Here is a 21863-nt window from a genome sequence, read left to right as displayed (position 1 = left end):
TTAAGATAAGAATAAATATATATTCTATTAAAATCTAATTAGAAAAAAAATATTAATAAGATAGCGAGAATTTATTCTTTTAATATTAAATCTAAAGATATTATTAATAAAACGTTTAATAAACTTTATAAGTAAGAAAGACTAGATTAAATTATCGAAGTAATATCTTTTAACTTCTTAATTTTCGTTATCTATAAAATTATACTCGATAATTTTAAAAAAGAACGAGTTATTATTAATATTTACCGATTAAATACTATTACTTAAATAGATATTTATTCTTTATTTTTATAATTAGACTTAATATCATTAATAAAAAGCTATCGATATCTTAACGTTATTAATTATATAAGCTTCTTCTATTAATAGCGTATATATTCTATTAATCGCTATAAATTTATAATTATAAGTTATTATAATTAGAAGACTTTTAATATAATAATTATAAGCTATAAAAATTCGCTAATTTATATATAGAGATAGATAGATAGGCTACTTCGTAAATTTAGGCGATTTATTAGAGTGTATATTAATAATATCGTTATTTATTTAAGAACTTTAGAAGAGTATCTCGACTATCTTTATTAGATCTTTAATCTCTTTATAAAGTTAGATATTTTTATAAATTCTAAAAAGATATTTTTTAATTATTTATAAATATATTTACTAAGATAAAAAGTCGATTTCTTTAAACTTTAAATTGCTAAGGATAAATTATAAATAATTACTAAGCTCTTATTTTCGAAAACTCTTTTTAAGTTAGAAACTTACTTAAAAATAATAAATTAATTACGTGATTATATCGCTAATTACGCTATTATAATAAAAATCTCTTTAGAATTAGAAGACTATAATATTTATTATATCTCCTAAAGTCGAATAAGAAAAAAAAACTTTACTTCTCGCTTTATTTTTAATTTATTAATTAATATCGAAAAGAATTATTTTTTAAGCGCTATAATAAGTATTATTAACTTCATTATTTTTAATTTATTTCGATAATAAGATTATACTTTATAGAAATCTTAATATTAATAAGTTTAAATTTAGAATTATAATTTATTATATTAAAGAAGAGCTTATCGATAATTACTCTAAACGCTTTTAAATTTAATTAATCTTATTCTTAAGTTATCTATTTAAGAATATCGAAATTAGATATTAGTTTATAGAATTCGAAATCGCTAGAATTATATAAAATACTTTAAAAAACGAGGTATATAGTTAAATTAATATCGAAGATAGTAGTCTATATAAATTATAATTTTACTCTTAATATATTTAAATAGATATCTCTATCTATATCTTTAATAATAAAGTTAAATCTTTATTTTATTTAAATATTAAATTTATTTAAAAATTTTAAAATCTCGAGTTTTATTATAAATTAAAAAGAGAATATATTATATTAAATATCTTATTAAGACTTTTAAACTCCGCTATTATCGAAATAGTAGCTTTTAATTAAAATATTATTAAAAAGCTCGATACTTTATATAACTACGCTTATATCGCTATTACTCTTATTAAACTAAGCTCGAAACTATATTAATAGATTCTTAATAATTATTAGAAAAACTTAGAATAATATAAGATCTCGAAAACTTTTAACTTGAATAATTAAGTTAATAAGAATATCGCTTCTCTTTCTTTTTCTCGAGATAGCGATAATCTTATATAAAAAGTCGATATATTAATTAGCGACTATACTTTTATATTAAGTCGACTCTATATATTATTCTTCTATATATAAATCTTTTTCGAAATTATTTACTTTAATTAATTCTATTATATCGAATTCGCTAAATATTATAAAAGTATATCTTATTAATAATATATACGTAGTCTTATACGCTAATTATAGAAGTATATTCGATATTATTCTTAATATTAGCTTTATGAAATATCTCGATATCTATTATATAAATCTCTATAATTTATTCTTATCTCGTCTATATTATTTTATATCTTAATAATTAATTTTATTCTCGCTTTATTAACTTCTATTAAAGACTATAACGTAATTATATTTATTATTAATAAATTTTCTAGAAGAATTATATTAATTTCTAATAAGTCGACTTTTACTATTAAGAATTAGATATATTATCTATTTCGATAACTTCGAAAGATTAATTAAGAATTATCGAAGTAAATTATTTTAAATTATAATTATAAATTTCTTAGTAAATTATAAAAAAGCTTTTTTATTAAGCTAGATATTAAATTATTATATTTAATTATTTATTATTTATAGATCGATAGATTTAATAAATATATTAATTAGACTATTAAGATCGCTATTCGCTTTTAAATATCTATATTTAATAATATTATAATCTAATTAATTATTATTTTAGCTATTTAAGTAAGCTATAATAACGCTATCTTTACTCTATTAAATAAATCTCTAAATAAAAATTTTTACGATTTCTTATTAAATTAGTTATTAGATTTAAACGTCTATAAAAAGTAATTAATATTAAAGAATATCGCTCGTCTAAAAGTATCGAATACTATCGCCTTTACTTAGATAAATTTAAAGTTTTATTACGATTAATAATATTAATCTTAGTTCTTTTATATAAGCGATTATATACTTCTACGATTATATCGCAATTATAATATTTTAGCTATTTAGCTTATTAAAAGAAAATATAATTTATAATTTATCAATTTCTTTAAGATTCTTAAATAAATTAAGCGTCTTATCTATCGATTAGATATTCTTAATAATTAAAGAATATATTCAATTTTTACTATAGTATAATTAAAGATATATTCGAATTTTTAAATCGATTTATATACTCGACTATAATCTCATCTTAATAAGTTATCTTCTATCTTTATTAAAAGCGATATTAAGATTTTTAAATTCTAAAAACTCGATTAATTTCTAAATAAGCGCGTTATCGCTAAAGAAAGAGATTTTATTATAAAATATCTTATTAAATAAAAAGAATATAGGCTATAATATAATAAGTAAATAAATATAAAGAACCTCGATAATATTTAGAAATTAGTTGAAGATTATAAGAATAAGTATATTAACGTTTATAAAATCGAGGAAGTATCTTCTAAAAGTATCGAGAAAGTATCTTCTAGAAGTATCGAGAAAGTATTTTCTAGAAGTATCGAGAAAGTATTATATTTTATATCGTAAGAAACGATAACGCCTTAACTCTTAGAAGAAACTTCGAGATCTTATTTAGAAATATCGAATTGCGATAGAAAAGCTATTTCTTTAAATTCTTATTTATTAGAATCTCTAAAAGAATCTTTAAAATCTCGCTTAGAAACGTTAAATCTTCTAGAAATAATAAATCTTTAGTCGAAATAGAGATTAATAAGAGTAAAAGTTTCGATAAGAAAGCTAGAGTTAATATCGAAAGAAATAATATTATATAGAAATAAGCGAATTACGAATACTTAAGCGTAAGAGTTTTCTTAAGAAATTCGATTTCCCGAAACTTTCTTTCTTATTTACTATCTTACTTATTAATAAGAACGTTACTTTTATTTTTTATTATTAATATCTTATTAGAGATTACTAAGAAAGATCTTCTTCTAGTAAAAGCTTTCGCTAAGTAAAGCCTTTCGCTAAGTAAGACTTAGTAAGAATTACTTACTTAGAAAGTAGTTTCTTTATTAATATAATTAATTAAGTTATATTATATTAATTAGATTATTACTTCTAGTAGAAGCTAACGAATACTAATTAAAAATAATAAAGAATCTATATCTAGTTTCTTTAAGTTAAATATCTTTATAGTAGAACTCATATTTTTTTTTTTTTTTTTTTTTTTTTTTTTTTTTTTTTTTTTTTTTTTTTTTTTTTTTTTTTTTTTTTTTTTTTTTTTTTTTTTTTTTTTTTTTTTTTTTTTTTTTTTTTTTTTTTTTTTTTTTTTTTTTTTTTTTTTTTTTTTTTTTTTTTTTTTTTTTTTTTTTTTTTTTTTTTTTTTTTTTTTTTTTTTTTTTTTTTTTTTTTTTTTTTTTTTTTTTTTTTTTTTTAATACCTAATTAACTCATCTTCTAACATAAATCACAAGACATACAATAATTTTTTCCCACTACACCATTCTTGCAAGCTTATTCCGAGAAACGCTTGATTTTAACTTGTTAACCTGTCGTCTGAAGACCAGTCATCGAATGATAATTGCGCTCCAAACTCCTCCACCTGCGTGCTACCCCTCTTTCACGCAAGCTCGATGTGCAGCTCGCTGCATTGGCAACCCTCGAGAATTGCTATGCCGGCTGCTTACAGATACCGAAGGGCCTTCAGCATCTTTTGTCGATCCACCACGCGACCCTCAGCTGAGCTCCAGCCATTTCTGTTCCGTGTCCTGGAACAAGTCTCCGGTCAAGGTGAAGCGGTGCGAACTCCGCGCTCCAGTGAAAGTCGAACCCTCATTACTATCGTTGGAAGCCCGGCGGTTTTGTTCGAGGATCTGGTTAAAGCCAAGCTAGGTTGCAGCCAAGATAGTTACTTCACGAACGCCTCGGACCAGAAGTCCCAGCTTCTTGGTCGCTCGACCTGTGGCAACTGCAGTAGCCTGTCAGTTTAACTACTCCTATTTCAAAGCTTGGGTGCTTTTCAGCTATAATAGCCATCAGAGGCTACATGAAGCCTTTCCAAGCTTTACAGCCATACTGAAAAGCAAGGAAGCCCCAATAGTCAGTGTCACCGGCAGAAGGATTTCACTTGTCGATTTTTCTCTGTCATCCAGAGTCCAAAAAACTCGATGATTGATACAGTAGCGCAAAGACCGAGAGTCGCGGTTTAGCAGCAACGGACCACGGCGAAAGATCAACAAGGCGTTGCTGAAGCTTGATGAAAGCGCCCACTTTCAGAAAAGGAAGAGATGATGAAAAGGTCAACTGCCGGGAAGAGGCGTCTGAAGGGATGCTCCAGAACAATGCCTTTAATGCTTGCCGTACATGTACATGGCTCAAACTCCGCGCAATGATGCATCTTCGCCATCTCCTACACCGTAGCACCTACAAATCCCTCTCAATCCATAGTAACCACAGCCCCGAGGCCTTTCATCGTCTCAATGATCTTCTCCGACTCGTCCTTCGGTACTCCCTCCTTCATCTGCTTCGGCGCACTCTCCACAAATTTCTTACTATCCACCAAACTCAGGCCCAGCATGCTCTTGATCTCTTTGATAACTTTCGGCTTTGCCGCCGCATCGAACGACTTGAGTGTGAGGGCGAACAGGGTCTTTTCTTGCGCGGCTGGGGCGGCTTCTTCTTCTTCGACGGGTGCAGCGGCTGCAGGCGCTGCAGCGGCGGAGAACCCACCCATGGGCATGTCGGGGATGTTGAGGCGAGACTGAGAACAGCGAGACAGCGTTAGCTTTCGGATTGTGGGAGCTCGGAGGAGGAGTAGGTGCGTGCAAATCTCCGGCTAAAATGCGAGGTAACTGACCTTGAGGTTGGAAACGAGATCTGCAGTCTCCAGTAAAGTCAATTGACTTATTTGGTCGACTATGGAAGACACCTTAGGATTCGTAGATGCTGCTGCTGCTGTGGATTCCCATCGCCGCGATGGCACTCTTCGTTGGCGTTGTGAGGCCACTGAAGAGGCGGGACATGGTGGTCTTGGTCTTGAAGAGTTGCGTAGTGCCCGCGCGCAGCAGCGTGCAGTAGATGTAGAGGAGAGGGACATCGTCAATCAGTGCAATGGTTAGATGTCGCGGAGATTTTGTCAAAGCTTTTGGTCCACTGATTCTTTACATTTCACTAGCGCGATCTCGGTTGAACATCGGTCAATGAACTAACAGTTCACCTTGAAATTACTGCTTTGCGATTCAAGCATTTGTACGTTATGGAGCTCTATCTATCAAAGCAGGAGTATGAGATCATACAGCTTGCAGTCATTGCATGGGGTGCGTTCCACTGTTGGGACAGTTTGGCCAACTTTTCGCATAAGTATCCAAACACCAGAGCCCTCATCCGTGATTTCCTGAACGGAGAACGAGAGGAGCCCCCTCCTCAGCATAATGCTCAGCCTGCAGACCAAAACGCCCAGAGACGGCACCCTTGAATCCTCACAGCAGCATCCTATCAAAGAAAATATGGCGCAAAAATCCGAAAAGACCCAACCACCAGCCATCAATGCCCCCACCAAAGAGCTCGAAAAGGCATTGGAGTTACTCAGAGCAAAGGATGATACCTCCCGTTTTGTTGGGCTGGCCCTATTGAAGCCTGTTCTTGAACAGGAACTCAGCCAACAAGGTGGCACAGAAGAGGAGGGCACACGTACAGTGATAGAACAATGCTGGCGTGCAGTACCCGTAAAGTTCCTGGATCGACTCTTGAAAACCAAGCTGGAAAGCAAGAGAACAAGAGAAGAAGTCGGCAGCATGGTTGGGTTGGCGGTGGCAGTACTACACGCCTTCATGACGATTATGGACGCTCCAGAGAAGGACGACCGGTTTGTTGGCCGAGTGCCACTGCTGATGTCTGTTTTGCGCTCCACTCCTCCAGAAACTGCCACCCAGATCATGGAAATACTCGCTACGTTGGCAACTACAAGGGAAGGATCGCAAGCCGTCTTCGGTGCCAGAGACAAAGACGAGAAGACGGACCAGAAGCCAAAGTCCTACATATTCGTCACAGTGCTACTGATCGATATTCGCTCCACCATCCCATCTCTGCAAGAAAGGCTACATTCTGCCAAGTACCCTGATATCTCAGAGCGTATAGCTAGAGCCTACGACATAATCTCCGCCTTTATCGGCTTCCTAGTGCAGAGTCTTGAGGCTTTAGACAATGACGATGAAGATGAGGGATCTGGTACCGGATTCCCAGCCCCAATGCCCGGCGACCTCCTCATGAAGCTTCGAGCGAACATCTCAGAAGTAATGTCTCTGACTATCGAACATCTCCGCGACCGCTATGACTCCTCCACGGCGGGCGCGGCTGGCCTGCATCCCTCCGCTCGCACTCTTGGTGAAGGATCAGCCAGTCCCCTTCCAATAGCTTGGGATACATCAAGTGGAATATCGGAAGACCCGTTAACCCTCTCACAGCTTCGTGCATTGTCTCTGTGGCTCCGCGAGGAAGAGAACGACGCCCTTCGCCAAGAAGCTTCCGGTATAATGGATGTCTTCCTTGCCCTGTACCAAGATATATCTGGTCAAGACTTCCGCTATCCTGTCTTGTTATCTCTCGAAGGCATTAGCGAAATCGCCGAAGGCGTCGAAGCTTTTCTCCGCGAAGAAGGCTGGGCCATCCTCACTGCTGACCTAGAAAACAACATACTCCCCATTCCCTCGGAGCACCCACGCGGCATCGAGATTATTCGCGTACTGTTGGCAGTCGTTGAAGCCGATGTCACTGGCCCCGCGAAGGAGGAATGGATGCCTATTGTCGAAGTAGCTCGCCAATCCGTCGTACACGCAGCCGACACGACGAACCTTGAGCTGGGTGTAGCGATCTGTCAGCTCGCGGTAGAGCTCATGGTCCGGGCACCTCGGGGCATCAGGAATCGGAGAAGGAGTGCCGTCGTGGAGTTGCAGAAATATGCGGAAGCACTATTAGCGAAGGTGGATGGTGCGAGCGGCGGGGTCAGGGATGGTCTAGAGGAAGTGGTGCAGGGGTTGAACAGTCTGAGCCTCTGATGCGGGTTAGCGATATCCCCGCCTGTCGCTTCAAGCGGGTCTCCCGCCAGGGTTTTCCAGCTAGCTATCAGAAGCGTGGGTTGAACGGTCTTGCTTTTTAGGCGAGCGTTTCGCTCATTGACGACGCTGTCAGCTAATGCATCGAAGAGCGAGAGATACCGAGCTCCTTCCGAGGAACCATGTTCATAAAAGTGGGAGAAGATGCTTGAAGTTGAATGAATGGAATTCTTGGGCCAACTCGCATGTTTTGATTGGAGAGCCGGCTGTAGCCCTGTCTACCCGCTTTCGCGCCTACTTTAAAGTCACGTGTCTAGGCGATGAGACATGAACCTGCGACACGCGTTTCTCACTACTTACTCATCAAAATCACCAACACCAAATCAGATTTTATCGAGTCTATACTCCCATCGCCATGTCCAATCCAGAAACCAGAGGTGGGCTCACCAAGGTCATGATAGAGAAAGCGTTATGGAACTGCTGCGTCTCCCTTTCATTGAACGAAATAATGCCAAATCTCTATCTCGGCGGGTAAGCATCTTTCACACTGTTCCAGGCAGCTATATGCGAAATGCCATGGTTCAAGTGCCTTACATGTCCCTAGCTATCTGGCAGCCTCAAACATTGACTCCCTCCGCTCCACCGACATAACCTTCGTGCTCACAATAATGAGCTCCGACCTGTCGGCCCCAACTCTCCAAGAGCATTTAGAGCTGGGCATCGTGACGGCGCGATTCAACAAAGATGACAAACCGGCCGAAGATCTTCTCTCCATTTTTGGCTCAACGTGCGATCTGATTGAGGAGAAGAGGGCGGAGGGAAAGAAGGTACTCGTACATTGCAGGATGGGGATTAGTCGAAGTGTAACTTTGGTGATGGCTTATAGTATGTCTCCATCTCCGTGTTCACTTCGAAGTACGCGAATGTATGCGCCACGATCGATGACGCTGACTGGCTTGATCCCCATCGTAGTAATGCGGGCGTGGGGCGTGGGATTCCCTGAAGCGCAGCTCTTCGTAAAAGGGAAGAGACCGATGGCGAGCCCAAATCGCGGCTTTTGTGAACAGCTTAGGGTGTGGCACGCGTGCGAGTATGGTGTTGAACAGATCGTAGAGGGAGAGAGGAGAGACAAGGAGCCGTATGCAGAGTGGAAGAGAAGCATGGGTATTGTAGCCGCGGAGGGATCATAAAATAATTGACGTTTGCTCATCGGCGATGGGTCCAAGCATCACGCCATCATTTGATGTTGCTGATCGTACGGCTCCATACCCTTCCTGATCTCCTCCACGATTTCTGCAGCATCGACGGTGCTCTGCGCCTCGAAATCATAACGTTTCGTATCGTCTTTTTCTCTTATGATAATCACCTGGAGAGTTATGGAACGTCAGCAAGTCGGATTTCGCATTGTCAGAGTGAGGCGCTGACCTACCCGGAATGTCTTCGGATGCCTTCTGCTGACTTTACACCCTACAATCATACTGAATGGCACCCGACTTGTCTTTACGCTGCTATCAAACAAAGTCTTCCCCGTCTCTCCGGGTAAGATATGCATGTAATCTTCGTCCATCAGCAGCACTCGTTGATGCGAAGGCGCGAAAGACATAGGTTGTTTCCTAATGACATTGTACTTCTTGTACTTAGCGGTACTGTTCAGAATTTCAGAGTTTTGGGCCAGCGGATGCATTAGTTTCCCCTTCCTTTGGCCCTTCGTTGCACTTTCCTCTGCCAGAATCAAGGGTGCGTTAGGCGAGCTACTGCCCGGCGACCCTCCGAGACCGAGAGCGCCATCGTTTGCGAAACGTCTGCGTACTAGATCGAGATCTGTGCGAGCGCCGAGAGATTCAACTGTTCGATCTACGGGGGCGATAGTATTGGTGCCGGATACTTTCAAGATTTGGTAGGACTTGTCGAGTTTCCATCTCTTACAGACGATATCTAAGACCTCGGCGAGGTATGTGTCTGTGGTCACCTCGATGGTACTGATTTGGCTGAAGGCTTCGAGACTTGTGAAGTGGATCTTGAGCATCTTTGGTGGACCCATCCGTGGTGTTGAGTGAATTGCAGGAAGGGCTGGCTTGTCTGCTGGCGCTGGCGCTGGTTTCCGAGGTGCTGTCGCAGCAAGGGCTGCTTCTTTTCTCTCAGTCTGACTCTGGCGCTGCGAACCCGCTTCGGGTGCCTCCACTTTCGTTGCTTCTAGCAATTTGTCGAATTTGGGAGTGAGCTTCTTGTTTTCCTGTATCTGAGCTTGAGTAGCCTCTACCAGAGCAAACTCATCATATGGCTTCTCTCTAGACCTTCCTCGAGGACCACGATTGTTGTTCGAGGTGAAAGCGACAATGGGCTGCGTTCGGTTCAAAGGAGGGAAGTCATATTCGACTTCTCCATCTTCGACCATTCGTAATACCCAAAGATTAACGCTGAGCCTAGATTCGTCGATAGGGGGTTTCAGGCCTTCTTCGCGATATCTCCATAAGCTCAATCCAATCGCATCTGCCACGGTGACTAATGGGATTTCACCGGAGTCCGTAGCTTGCACATTCTTCAGCAAGGGCATTTCAAATGGTTTGTCCGGTGATTCTGAGAAAGGTGCATATATTCGGATATTGAGAGGGTCCAAAGCTCCTTTACCAGATAGCCTGGCAAATGCCTCCACAGGGTTCTTGGGCTTGGATTTCCCGGCTCTCAAGGCTTGTCCCAGAAGACTAACGGGTTGGAGGGTACTGATGGGCCGCGCTGGAGGTAGCGGATGAAGAAGAGACGATGGTGCGTTCTTCAGCTTGCTTGGAGACTCCTTGTTAACGTTCAATGGTGGCGGCATATCAGTCAATGAGGAAGCAGCAATGTCATCTAAGAGCGACTCTGAGTCGGCGGTTTCTGCAAATTCCGAAGAGAGATCGCTTCTATCTGACTCTGCTTCCGAATCTTCATTGATCGTGGTGGTCAAGTTGCGCATTTGCTGCCGCTCATCCTCCTTGTGCTTCTCAGTCAGAAGGCTACCGGCTTTGGCTGCCTTGACAGGATTAGTCTGTTTGCGCCTTGCTCCGAAAATTGAAGGATCGAGCTCGTTCTCGGACGACATCTCACTGCTTGTGGTCGTGTCCCTCCTAGCCCTTTGCTTCACGGCCTCAACGCATGTTAGAGACCCGCTCCGTAATCTACCCTCGTTTGATCGCCTGGATGGTGATGTGATGAGGACCTCAACTCCATCTGTCGCAAAAGAGCTGCGGATGGGCGACGACCCTGATCGATTCCTCACAGGCATCTTTGCAAACTTGATTTGCTGTGCGGCCCTTCAGATTGTAATTAGTCCTGAAGCGTTGAGAGTAAGAAGACAAATTCTTTACCGTCTACTGCCTTCAGTGTCTTCGTCGCTCTCGTCGCTCAGATCACTGCTATCATCTTCGTCATGTTGTTCACGAAGCCGTCTTCTCTTGACGTTTGGGCCTGGGCCAACTGTTTCAGTACTCCCTCGTCCCGTCACCATACCGCCTTCCTCTTCCTCATCGTCGAACCCCGCGGGAGCAATGCCGGCAGATCTGGGAGGAGCAGCGAAATAGTCAGATGAAATGGTAGTTGGGATTGGCGGAGAATACGTCCGCTTGATGTCCGCGATGTTGGCAGTCCACCCTGCCGCACGGAAGCTGGGATCATTAAGAACACTAGAGTCGACATTGATGAGACGCTCGCCAATGCCATCCTTGTTATGGGTCAAGTATGATGTTCGGAGCTGCCAAATAAGGAAGCTATTCTATAGTCAGAATTAAGAGCTTTCCAAACGCAGTCCATTGCTCATGGGACCGATTCTAGAGTAGGTACGACTCGACCGGAGACTTGTTTCCCCGCTTCATCCTGCAATCATAGTACAGGACATACATACTCTTCGTTCTGTAGCAGAGCCATCTGAGTAAACATTACACTTCTGGCTACTTGACTCTAGAGGCGTCCATCTCCCACTCCTGGAAGGGAGTTCGCATCACTTTGGCGCAAATTGATGATCCTGTTTACTTTATGCAATGCAGGTACTTTATGAATGAGACAAAGCGCGGCAAGCGGGTAATTTACCGCCTTCGCGCGGGATGCCAAAACATCTACTTATCGAGATCCCAACCACCGAGAAGGACATCGAAGAAAGGCTGACAATGGCTCTCGTTGACTACTCCGGGTCCGAATCCGACTCAGAAAAGGAAGAAAAAGGCACAATTCCAGAACCTCCCAAACCTAAGCCGACCTCCAACAAGCTTGCCTTCCAAAAGGTCGTCAACCGCTCGAACCCTCACAAGATCAAAGTCAGCCTCCCGGAACCAGCAAAAGCGACGACAGAGGATGGAGATCTGGAATCAGGACCCCCCGCAAAGCGAGCCAAGATTAGCTCAGGGGGAATGAGCGGATTCAACTCCTTCCTTCCTGCGCCCAAGCGCACGGCAGCACCAAGTGAAACATCTGGAATCGGGGGTATAAGGAGAGGTGGACTAGGTAGTGGTGTCAGTCTTAAGACAGGAGCTGCACCAGGTTTCAGCAGAGAACCTGCACCAAGCGTGGAGGAAGGCTCAGACTGGAATGGAGGTACCGAAGGCCGATCAGAGGAAGAGAGCCAAGGGCATAGCAGGCATGCGGAAACGATCATATCACCGGCAGTAAATCTACCTGATATACCGATTCCAGGAAATGGTGTGGAACTGAAGAAGAAGTCCACGATGTTCAAGCCGTTATCCGTTGCCAACAAGAAGCCTCAGAGGAAGAAAGCTCTGCCTGTGGCTAGCCGAGGTGCAGCGGGGTCTACAGAGGGAGGAACGACAAAGCAAGTAAAAGCAACCCCCAAAGTGTCATTGTTCTCAGCTGGAGACGAGGTACATGAATCCTCGAGTAATGGGTTGGCAACCAAAGGAACATATCAGCCCATGGTATACCACGCGGACAGCCCAACAATCACGCCCGCTACAAATCCGTACACTGAAGAACCCACCATTGCACAAAACTACACTGCCGCCGAAACCACATACTTACCCGACCAAACCACGCGACCGCAACCCCAATCCCTCTCTGCAATAGCCACCGACCTGAACCTCTCGGCCTCCGCCAAACGCCAACTCCTCGGCCGGCACCACAATACCAACAAAACCCATCCCTCCCAGCCCTCCAACATACCCAACATTGTGAACTTCAACACCGACGAAGAATACGCGGCCAACGAATTGCTCCGGCAAGCAGGCGAGACTGTCCAACACAACCCCGTGCGAGGCATCGCTCCGGGCAAACATAGTTTGAAGCAGTTGGTGAATGCGGCTAGCAACCAGAAGGATGCGCTGGAGGAGCAGTTTGCGAGTGGGAGGAGGAATAAGAAGGAGGCGGGGAGCAAATATGGTTGGTGACGAGGAGGAGAAGGAGGAGAAGGAGGGATATTAAAGGGTGAAGGTCTTTGCATGAGGAGAGCAAGACCATGGGAAGACGGATAGGGGTGATGTACATATCCTTACGATTTTACGGGTGACGAAAGCGTAGATACCATCCATATAATCGCGATGACTCATTCAAAAAATTTGCCAGGTCCCAGAGACGAGCGCACATAGACAGTATACTACTACTACCATTCCAAAAGCTAGCCCACCCCACACATCTTGAGCATACAGACCACCCGGCAGCCTTGTAGACATCCGAACTTCTCCTTCAACTAAGATCAAGACCAAAAGCAAATGTCAAAGGGGTCGCCTATCTCGCCTGTGAGCCGATCTACTCTACCCTCTTGGGCAATGTGCGGCCTCGACCAGAACAGCATCAAGAGAACCAATGATGACAGCAAAGATGTATTGATGAAAACAATGTCATTGGATCTATCTATAGTAGTGTATCCCAACACTGGTGGAGTCAATCCATCAAAATAACCAATTCCACCAATTCCGATGCAAACGCATAGTGCGATCCAACTCCAACGTCGATCCATAATGCAGTCCATGCTGTGATGCAACCCCAACGCTGATCCGTAAATCAATCCAATCGCCAATGCAATACCACTGCGAATGCCGATGTTAATCTCGAACCTGTCAATGCTGATCAATGACCGCTGATACCCAAACCTTCGCTCGTACCATCCACCACATCCACCACTGCCACTGCCCTGATCGTTTCCCTGTCGCTGGAGCTGTCTGAAGTCAGACGTTAGCAACAGTAAGCACAAAATCGACAGCGGTGACAAGCATACCGTCGCCCATCCCATACGCTGTTGCCACAATGCCACCACCCTAATCAATTCTCTGTCGCTAGAGATTCTGGATTAGACGTTAGGAATGGTAAGTAAAGAGTCGACAGCCCTGAAAAGCATACCGTCTGCCATCCCACCATTCTCCTAGTTAAAGTCATCCCAGTCCCTCTCATTTATCAGCTTGTCGAAGATGTTCTCGGTCTCGGTGACCGAGCTGGTGGTGTTGTTGTCCTCGAACGGTCCTAGAGTCGCTGGCGCTGGGAACTGGTACTGAGCCCCAGTACCCAGATTTCGGTTGATGGTCGAGTATGGTCGTAGCCTCGGAAAGTTGTTGTCAGCATCGGTAACGGAGCTTGAGGCATTGTATGGTTGTGAAGTTGCAGGTGCCTGGAGTTGGTGACGTCCATATTCGGTTGTAGTCCTTGGGGGTTGAGTCGGGTCACTGTATGCTGACATGCCTCCGGGATAAGGGCTGGACGACGGGTAGGGACGGCTGCTGTTGCCGTTGCCGAAGGCGAAGATACCGCTGCCGAAGGCGTGGTTAGGCACGGGCGGTGGTGGGTACTGAGAACCATGGCTATGGTTAGGCTCTCCAAAATCACCCTGGTTGGCGTAAGATGAATTAGGTGGAGGAGAATAGGTCATCGCCATGGGTCTCATGAAGTCTTCTGGGGCGGTTGAGGTGGCGCCGTAGATTTCCAGTTCTTCCCTGGCTCGAGCCTTTATGGAGTACCAGGTTCCGGTCTCATTGTCCCAGCCGCGGTCGTCATCATTGAGGGAGTCGGAAAAGGATGTTGACTGTGCGTATCCGAGAGGGTATGTGTACGTCGTCTGGGCCTCTGTTGGAGTTGTTGGGGCCATGACGAGAGCAGTGCCGATCATGATTGGAACTGGTGTTTGTGGGGTTCCGCTCTCGATCGAGCTGCTATTGCTATCTGGCGTAGACGGATACGCGTTGTGGGCTCCGCGGGGGTACTTGTTCTTCGCTCCTAATGGCCTTCCTCTTTTCTTAGACATCTATTTGTTGGCTATTAGCATGAAGGCTCATTTGGAAACAAGCGACAATCTGATGTTACATACCTTTGGCAGACCATGGTCAGGACCCTTTGGCTTGTTCTTGGCTCCTGGAGGTCTTCCCTTGGGCATCCCTGTCCACCCTCTGCCGCGTTTGGGTGGTTTCTGGGGGCTCTGGGGGTTCTGTGCTGATGTTTGGGGGTTGTCGGTCTGGAAAACAAGTCAATTTCCAAGTCGTTGATCACTGCATGACAGAAGAGTTGAAAGAATTACAATTTGATGCTGCGCTGATGAGACACTTTGAGGTGAAATGGACGGCCTGGAAGCACTCATGCCCTGAAACTTTATATCAGCTTTTGGACCCCAATGGAAAGATTGCAATGCGAGACTTACTGCTGGATTATAACCTTGTAAGGATAAAGGCTGGTTATTCGTGGGATGTCTGGTCGACTCTTCGTTGTTCACTTCCCTCAGTGAGACTGTCTGGCGTTGATTGAAGTAGCTGGAGTGCTCCTTCCCGAGGAATTGGGTCGAGGAATCCTGGGCATCTGAGGTCGAACCCATTTTCCACATCTTGCTGGCTGCTGTTTGTTACTATTGGTTGTCTTAGTGCTGGTAGACGTGATGTGAGTGAAGAGGAGAGCTTCTTGCAAAGGTATGCTATGAAGTTATATGGCGAGGAAGAGTATGAGTGGGAGTGTGTAAAGAGAAAGGGAGAGAGCCCTGTCTTCTGCCTTTTATGCCCTCTCCGTTCAGAGGCTTGATCGGTAAAACCCATCTGAAAATTTGATAGCCCGGCTCATATTGTTATGAAAATTTATATTTTTACTTGACTCAGGGGCTAGCCAGTCTTGGCGACAGCCTCTTCTTCCTTGGCCTTCTCCAAGAACCGGATATCAGAAACTTCTACGTCCCAATGGCCTTGGTGACTCAGGTATCTTGCTCACGTATTTTGCTCAAAACGAAGGAAGGTTTCAGCTAAGGACCTAAACCACTCTTCACATCAGTAACAGGGTAGTCCGCAGTCTGGCCGCCGACATGCCTAGGTAACAGGGAGAATTTTCCACGAATGTAGATCTATTGATAGAGTCAATCTGAATAAGAAAATCAGTATGAGAAGCCGCCTAGTAGTTGTGGATCCATGGGAAGACAATGCGTGTTGCTCAAAGATAATGCTTGTCATACAACCTCTATCGTGCCTGCCGTAAAAAATCGTACACCTCTCACCCACTTTCCACAACCTCAGCGAACCATTGCCTCAAAGCTTGGGCAAGTACACCGGGTAAATCTCTCACATCACCCACTACGAGGTAATACGCGAAAGGGAACCCATCTAGATACCGCTTAATCTTCAATTTGGTCTCCCCTATGACATCGGGCTCAAAAACCGCCTGTTTCATATCTATAATCGACTCTCCCTTCAACAACGCGTCCACAATTACGAATACGATCATAATGCGCTCTTCTTGAGCTTGGCGGACCAGGCGTCGTATCGTGTCATGATCTTCGCAGACGCCATCGCTGATTATGAGTTCGAGTTGCCAGAGTTCGGCGCCAGCGTTGAAAACTTTACGTCTTGCCTCGCGGAAGAGGGTGATCGAGTCAGCGACGAGCTTTCTTACGTTAGTCTTTGTTTGCTGAAAACCAAAATGTTGAAAAATCTGAGCGCCGGCTTCGGAGGAGAAGGGTTTGTCAAATTCATGGGCCACAAGAACTTCGTTTCCAAAGCCAAGAACGCATATATCGCCGACTTCTAGCATGCTCAGGCTTTGAGAGACGAGCGCAAGTGTTTCGAAGGCTAATTGGCCGCTTCCACTTTCACCCATAGATTTACTGTCATCGACGGCGAGCATGATCTGATAGTTGCGTTTTGATGGGGTGGAACGACGCATCCATATCTTGTCCCGCTTGTATTGGGAGGCGATATAGGGAATTATACGCTTGATGTTGAGGCGCTTGCCGGTGCGGAAGTCTCCGCGCATTTTGGTGGCAAGAGTGGGCGCGAGGATTAGCCGCAACTGTTCTGTAAGGGAAAGAGACAGATCGCGTGTGAGACTCTCGTAGTGTGACCAAAGGCGGCGAGCATCCTCTGCAGAGCGTTGTGATGCCTCAAAAGCAGGCTGAAGATGAGTGTTTGAGAGATCATTGTCAAGTACATCAACGTCTTCTTCCTTTTCGAAGGTCTCTGTGCCAGGCTGATCACTTGGCTGGCCGCAGTCGTTCCTGCTTGCGACAAAAGCTCCCATTCCGGATTGCTCCTGCGGCTTGTGTGCCTCCGGTTGTGTTGGATACCCCTCCATCCTCTCAATGTGCTCGATGGCATCCTCCTCATCTGTCTCGTCTGGAGGGAAAGCACGGGGCTCGTGGTGCATTTCTGAATCCATAGCTTTCTTGTCTAGAGCCCGTACCTGATCATCCGAAGCAGTACCCAAAGCTTGCGTGTCTGCTTCAGCTGCTTCATCATGGAGATGTTCGAATTCTTGATTTGCCATGTCTACGTCAGTCTGAGGCGGAGCATTCGCTTCTTCCTCAGGAGCCTCTTGAATCTGCCTATTGTGCCGATGCCACTTTTCGAGAGCATCCCCAAGTTTCTTGAAGGCCTGACCACCGCTGCTTTCGTTTCGGTTGTCGTCTTCTGTTTGACCACCTTCCGTCCTATCCACTCCTCCCAGCTGGCCATCTTCCGTCGCAGCCTGAGGCTCGTCAGTGCTTGTGGCGTTTCCCTGGACACCATCTTTGCCTTGTGCCTTGTTTTCTCTCATTTGGTCATCAGTGTCGTTCTGGTCAGCATCTTCCCCGAGACCTATAGCATCGCTAGGCGCAGGATTTTGTTGGTCCACGTTTTGATTGTCCGTTCTGTCGTAGAGGAATCCGGGATCATCTGCTGGCTCCTCATCGTCCGGTTCCGTGTCGACAGGAGACCCAGCTTCTTCAATTCCACCAACATCGACATCATCATCGTCCTTGGCGTTGTCCCCTGGCTGGTTTCGAGCGTCCGCATCAACTCTCACGTTTTCCTCAGACTCATTATCTTGGCTGCTCTCAGATAAGCCATCGGCTTCCTTCTCCTCGCCATCTTCTTGTTCGATATCAGACATACCCTCCATGTCGCTGTCCCCAGACACTGACTCCCCGTCTGTCCTATCAACATTTTCCAAATCCATTTCCTCAGGTAAGTCTAGGTTCTGGCCTTCTTGAACATGCGGATCGGTTTTCTCTGTCTCTTGTATTGCAACCTCTTCTGCCTCTTCTAGGCCGGTCTGGCTGGCTTGATCGTCTTCTTCTTCTCCCTCTTCCATTTGGGCGCTCTCTCGTTGTTCGGTAGCGTCATCAGCAACCTGCTCATCTTTGTCGGCTTTCCCTTTGGCTCTCGGCCCCTCCCTCTCTTTGTCTGTGTCTTCAGCTTTCCCGTCCCAAAGCTTTTCGTCTACAGCTGAGGGATCGAGGTTGTCTATACCTCCTGTCTCCTCATCAATATCGTTTTCTTCGCCCCCGCTTGCCGACCCGTCGTCCTCGCCTTTATTGGAGACATCTCCCATTTCACCCTCCAATTCATCGTGATCCATATCCACTGCGTCCTCTTGATCTTCAATCTCCTCCTTCTCTTTATCGTTTGCCTTGCCTTGCGCGAGTTCGGACAGATCCTCGTCATCTTGAATGTCCTTGCTGATATCTTCTGCGCCCTCGCCCTCCCCAAGACCAGTGCCACCTTCAAGCTTGTCGGTCTTGCCAGCTTCTGTGACTGAGTTCTCGGCTGGGCTACAGAAGCCTTCTTGGACGATTTGCGAGAAGGAATGCGCTAGTTGATCGGACAGCTTACATAATGCTTGATGAAGTTCAGCATATCGATTGAACGAGGTTTGCAAAATGCTGCGGAATTGTTGGACGATAGGCAATGCCAATGCAAACAGCGCACTTGCAGCGAGAATATCGCCATCATTCGCAGCGCTCAGGTACTGTATTTGATCCATGGCTTCTCGAAGCAGGCCACTGACCTCGCGGGAATATAGGTTTTTGAGGCTGGCCGCTAACGAGGAGTCAGTACGTGTTAGCCATGTAGCGTCCTCGATCGAGGAAGGGAGGGTCGAGGAGATTTCCTGCATTCGCTGCATCGCTACTAAAATCGAACTCGACGCGTTTGAGATGCTATTATCCAGATCCACGAGACTGGTAAGATGCTCACCGTCCCTCTGCAGAATATCGGAGGCAACGTCTGAACTAGTCCATTGTGCAATTTGCTTTAGCACAAAAGCTAAGCCAGGATTGTGGTCAATCAACTTTTGCAGGTTGGTCCTGAAGTCTTTCAGGAGTACTACTGCCTTATGGTGAGTTTCCTCATGTCGTGAAGAGGAGAGATTGGAAGACAGCTTGGGAAGCTGGTCGAATGCATTATTTGCCGTGGCCATCTTGTCTTTCCAAACCCCCAGACCTGCCAGAACGGTTGAGTGATCAAGTTTGCCCATCTTTCCGTGCTCTTCAATGATCACAGAGCCAGCTTCTATGATTCCTGGCAACCATCTAAAAGCATATTGCACTCCTCTGGTAGCATTCTGTGGCCCAATTTTCTGTTTCTTCAAAGCATAAGAGTCTGGTGCCCACGAGTTATACATAATTTCAATTGTCGTGTCAAGCTTTTGGAGATCAGTGAAAATAGTTGCGAGGATTCCCCTCTGCTTAAGGATGACGAAAATCATGCTCTCTAGGTAACCAATGCTCCGAGCAACTTCGCCGTGACTGAGGTCTTCAGAGTGATTTCGAGATCGTTCCTTAATCCCAGGAACGATGCGCAAGACCTGATGAAAGTGGAACTCTGCACTAGCTATTTGGTGATGAGATTGCGATGCAATGGCCGGAGTCCTTGTTAGTACAACAGATAGCGAAGATTGTTTGGTCAACGCATCAGCGCTCAGATTAGATCGAAAACCCATGTGACGCAAGGCTTTTAATGTCTCCGCATATAGCTTACGTTTTCGGGTTTTGAGATGCTTGATGGCTTCGCCGTTTTCTTCTGTAACTTTGGACGGTGTCTCCTTCTGCAAACTCTTGATACTGTTGATCAGGTCGGTCCCGAAGCTGTGCAGATACGATGCGCCGTCGATCGCCGAGGGAGACAGCTGACTCATTTGAAACATACGCTGAGCTGTCGAGGTGGGGTTTATGAGTCTCTCAGGCTTCAATTCCCAGCTGTCGAGATGAGATTTGCAGGTCTGTATGGCACGTGGATCCACTTTGGTCACTTCGGGAGTGTTATCTTTTCGCTTTGATGGTGCAGGCACGTCGTTTTCACTCGAAAATTCTTGGTTAACAAAGGTCTCAGCAGACTGGGCCAACAAGCTCCGATACTTGCGGATCACTTTAAAAAGCCTGTGGTGGGATCGCTTCGCGCTATCCCTCAATGCGTTGATATTGGTATCCTTCCAGCTGGCAAGCAGCAAAATCTCCTTCATGTCTTTCTCCAGCTTTTGCCGGCCGTTGTGCAGGTATTCTTGAATAGGACTTTCAAAGCGAGCGTAGTAGCTCAGAAAGTTGGAAATAGCGCTGTGTACCACACCGATCGATGGAACTTCTTTTGCGAGGATCTCGAGATGACTCCGAAAGCAATCGATCATACCACGACGATGGGCATACTGTCCTATGGAGGTAGTTCCCATGAAATCTGCCAGTATGCTGAAAAGCTGCTCTACATGCACCTGGAGATCTTGTCCTGCATCGACCATGGAAAGCGGTGCCGCAATGATGACTTCATATGCAACGAACCACCAAGACTCAGCATCCTCGTTGCATTTTTGGTCTTCCATGTCAAGAAGTCGAGCCCATGTCGAAAGCTCCAACCGACGCCAGCAGACAAGTAGATCGGTAAGCTGATCGTACAATGCAACTGCAGTATACTGCTTACTAGCAACGACCTGCCATTCGTGGATGTAGCCATGTAGCTGCTCCGCCTTTGTCATGATTTTCGCAATTGGCTCAGTGTGGCGCAAAGCCAGCAACTCTGATGATGTTCGCAGTACATCTGCTAGGGTTGCATGTTCGGGCCAAGTCTCTTGCAGCTCGCAGAATCGTGTTTGGGTCTTGTGAACGAGAGCGATCAGTCTTTGTGCTTCGGAGAGATTTGCGTCACTATAGAAATTGTAAAGCTTGTCCAACTCAGCTTGGCCGAGAAGTCGCTCCTTGTGTTGATTGACATTGAGCACGAGGGCTGAAAGCAGCTTCTCCGCCGGCACTGGACACTTGAACATCGAAGTGTCTTTCCAAAGGCTGGCAATGTCTTTGGAAGCATTTTGGAGCAGGTCCAGAAGTCGCTCAGATGTGCTTTTGGTACTTTGGAAAGTTTCGCGTTGCAAACCAGCGAGTCGTTGAGCTTGGTCTCTTGCATCGTACTTGGGTCCTTTTGACGCGACATCTTGTTCGTATGGGCGATAGTAATCCGGGAACAATTTGTAGAAGTCCTGCTCATCAGCTTCATTGCCTTCCTCTTCGCCACCACGATACCGGTATAGGGATGATTTAGCTGCACTATTTTGTTGGTCTCGTCCAAGATTTTCTTTCCATTCTTGATAGAAGCTCTGGAATGTTTGAAAGATTGCCTGCGCAAATAAGTCGCCTAGATCTTTACTGACGCTACGTGCAATCCCAGTGTATTTCAGGAAGTGTAGACGCAGGTCAAAAGACTGCAAGTGGTACAGATCCAGCTCGAATGCTGACGTCCTCGCGAGCCCTTGGGGACCAACACCAAGGAAAGGAGTCATCTCACACATGTACTGCATGCGGCGATCACGCGGATTATCTTGACTATCGGTAAGCAACGAGACTGCCAGCCCAACATCAAGACCTTGCAAGAAGCCAATCAAAGGCTTTGTGATATCCTCATAAGCTTCAAAGGCATGGGACAATCGTGACACAGCTTGAGCGATGTTCATTCTCAGAAGTTGGACTTCCTGGATCTTAGTCGAATCTCCGCAAAAGACGGACTGCAGCGTCGAAGGGGTAGGGGATCTCAAGACAATGCTCTTCACGATATTGTTGAA

The 21863-nt window shown here is 44.6% G+C and overlaps 6 protein-coding genes across 6 annotated transcripts; 3 read left to right on the top strand and 3 right to left on the bottom strand.

Moving 5' to 3' along the window:
- Positions 1 to 5011: 5011 nt before the first annotated feature.
- On the bottom strand, positions 5012 to 5671 carry HO133_010292 (uncharacterized protein; the record flags this gene model as incomplete). The annotated part of the gene is made up of 2 exons (XM_037301146.1): positions 5012 to 5335; positions 5432 to 5671. The coding sequence occupies 2 exons, from the start codon at positions 5669 to 5671 to the stop codon at positions 5012 to 5014; spliced, it is 564 nt and encodes a 187-aa protein (XP_037153963.1).
- A 334-nt stretch (positions 5672 to 6005) lies between these two features.
- On the top strand, positions 6006 to 7628 carry HO133_010291 (uncharacterized protein; the record flags this gene model as incomplete). The annotated part of the gene is made up of 1 exon (XM_037301145.1): positions 6006 to 7628. One exon carries the CDS (start codon positions 6006 to 6008, stop codon positions 7626 to 7628), a length of 1623 nt encoding a protein of 540 aa, XP_037153962.1.
- A 412-nt stretch (positions 7629 to 8040) lies between these two features.
- HO133_010290 (uncharacterized protein) lies at positions 8041 to 8815 on the top strand (the record flags this gene model as incomplete). The annotated part of the gene is made up of 3 exons (XM_037301144.1): positions 8041 to 8156; positions 8230 to 8510; positions 8598 to 8815. 3 exons carry the CDS (start codon positions 8041 to 8043, stop codon positions 8813 to 8815), a joined length of 615 nt encoding a protein of 204 aa, XP_037153961.1.
- A 38-nt stretch (positions 8816 to 8853) lies between these two features.
- On the bottom strand, positions 8854 to 11525 carry HO133_010289 (uncharacterized protein; the record flags this gene model as incomplete). The annotated part of the gene is made up of 4 exons (XM_037301143.1): positions 8854 to 8991; positions 9055 to 10915; positions 10970 to 11368; positions 11503 to 11525. The coding sequence occupies 4 exons, from the start codon at positions 11523 to 11525 to the stop codon at positions 8854 to 8856; spliced, it is 2421 nt and encodes an 806-aa protein (XP_037153960.1).
- Positions 11526 to 11701: 176 nt separating this feature from the next.
- On the top strand, positions 11702 to 12994 carry HO133_010288 (uncharacterized protein; the record flags this gene model as incomplete). The annotated part of the gene is made up of 1 exon (XM_037301142.1): positions 11702 to 12994. The coding sequence occupies one exon, from the start codon at positions 11702 to 11704 to the stop codon at positions 12992 to 12994; it is 1293 nt and encodes a 430-aa protein (XP_037153959.1).
- A 971-nt stretch (positions 12995 to 13965) lies between these two features.
- Positions 13966 to 15408, bottom strand: HO133_010287 (uncharacterized protein; the record flags this gene model as incomplete). The annotated part of the gene is made up of 3 exons (XM_037301141.1): positions 13966 to 14838; positions 14902 to 15045; positions 15229 to 15408. 3 exons carry the CDS (start codon positions 15406 to 15408, stop codon positions 13966 to 13968), a joined length of 1197 nt encoding a protein of 398 aa, XP_037153958.1.
- Between the last annotated feature and the right edge of the window lie 6455 nt (positions 15409 to 21863).

This window comes from Letharia lupina (genome assembly GCF_014066315.1).
Source record: "Letharia lupina isolate WasteWater1 chromosome Unknown contig_8, whole genome shotgun sequence".
Taxonomy (NCBI): Eukaryota; Fungi; Ascomycota; class Lecanoromycetes; order Lecanorales; family Parmeliaceae; genus Letharia; species Letharia lupina.
This window is presented reverse-complemented; position numbering and strand designations above follow the sequence as displayed.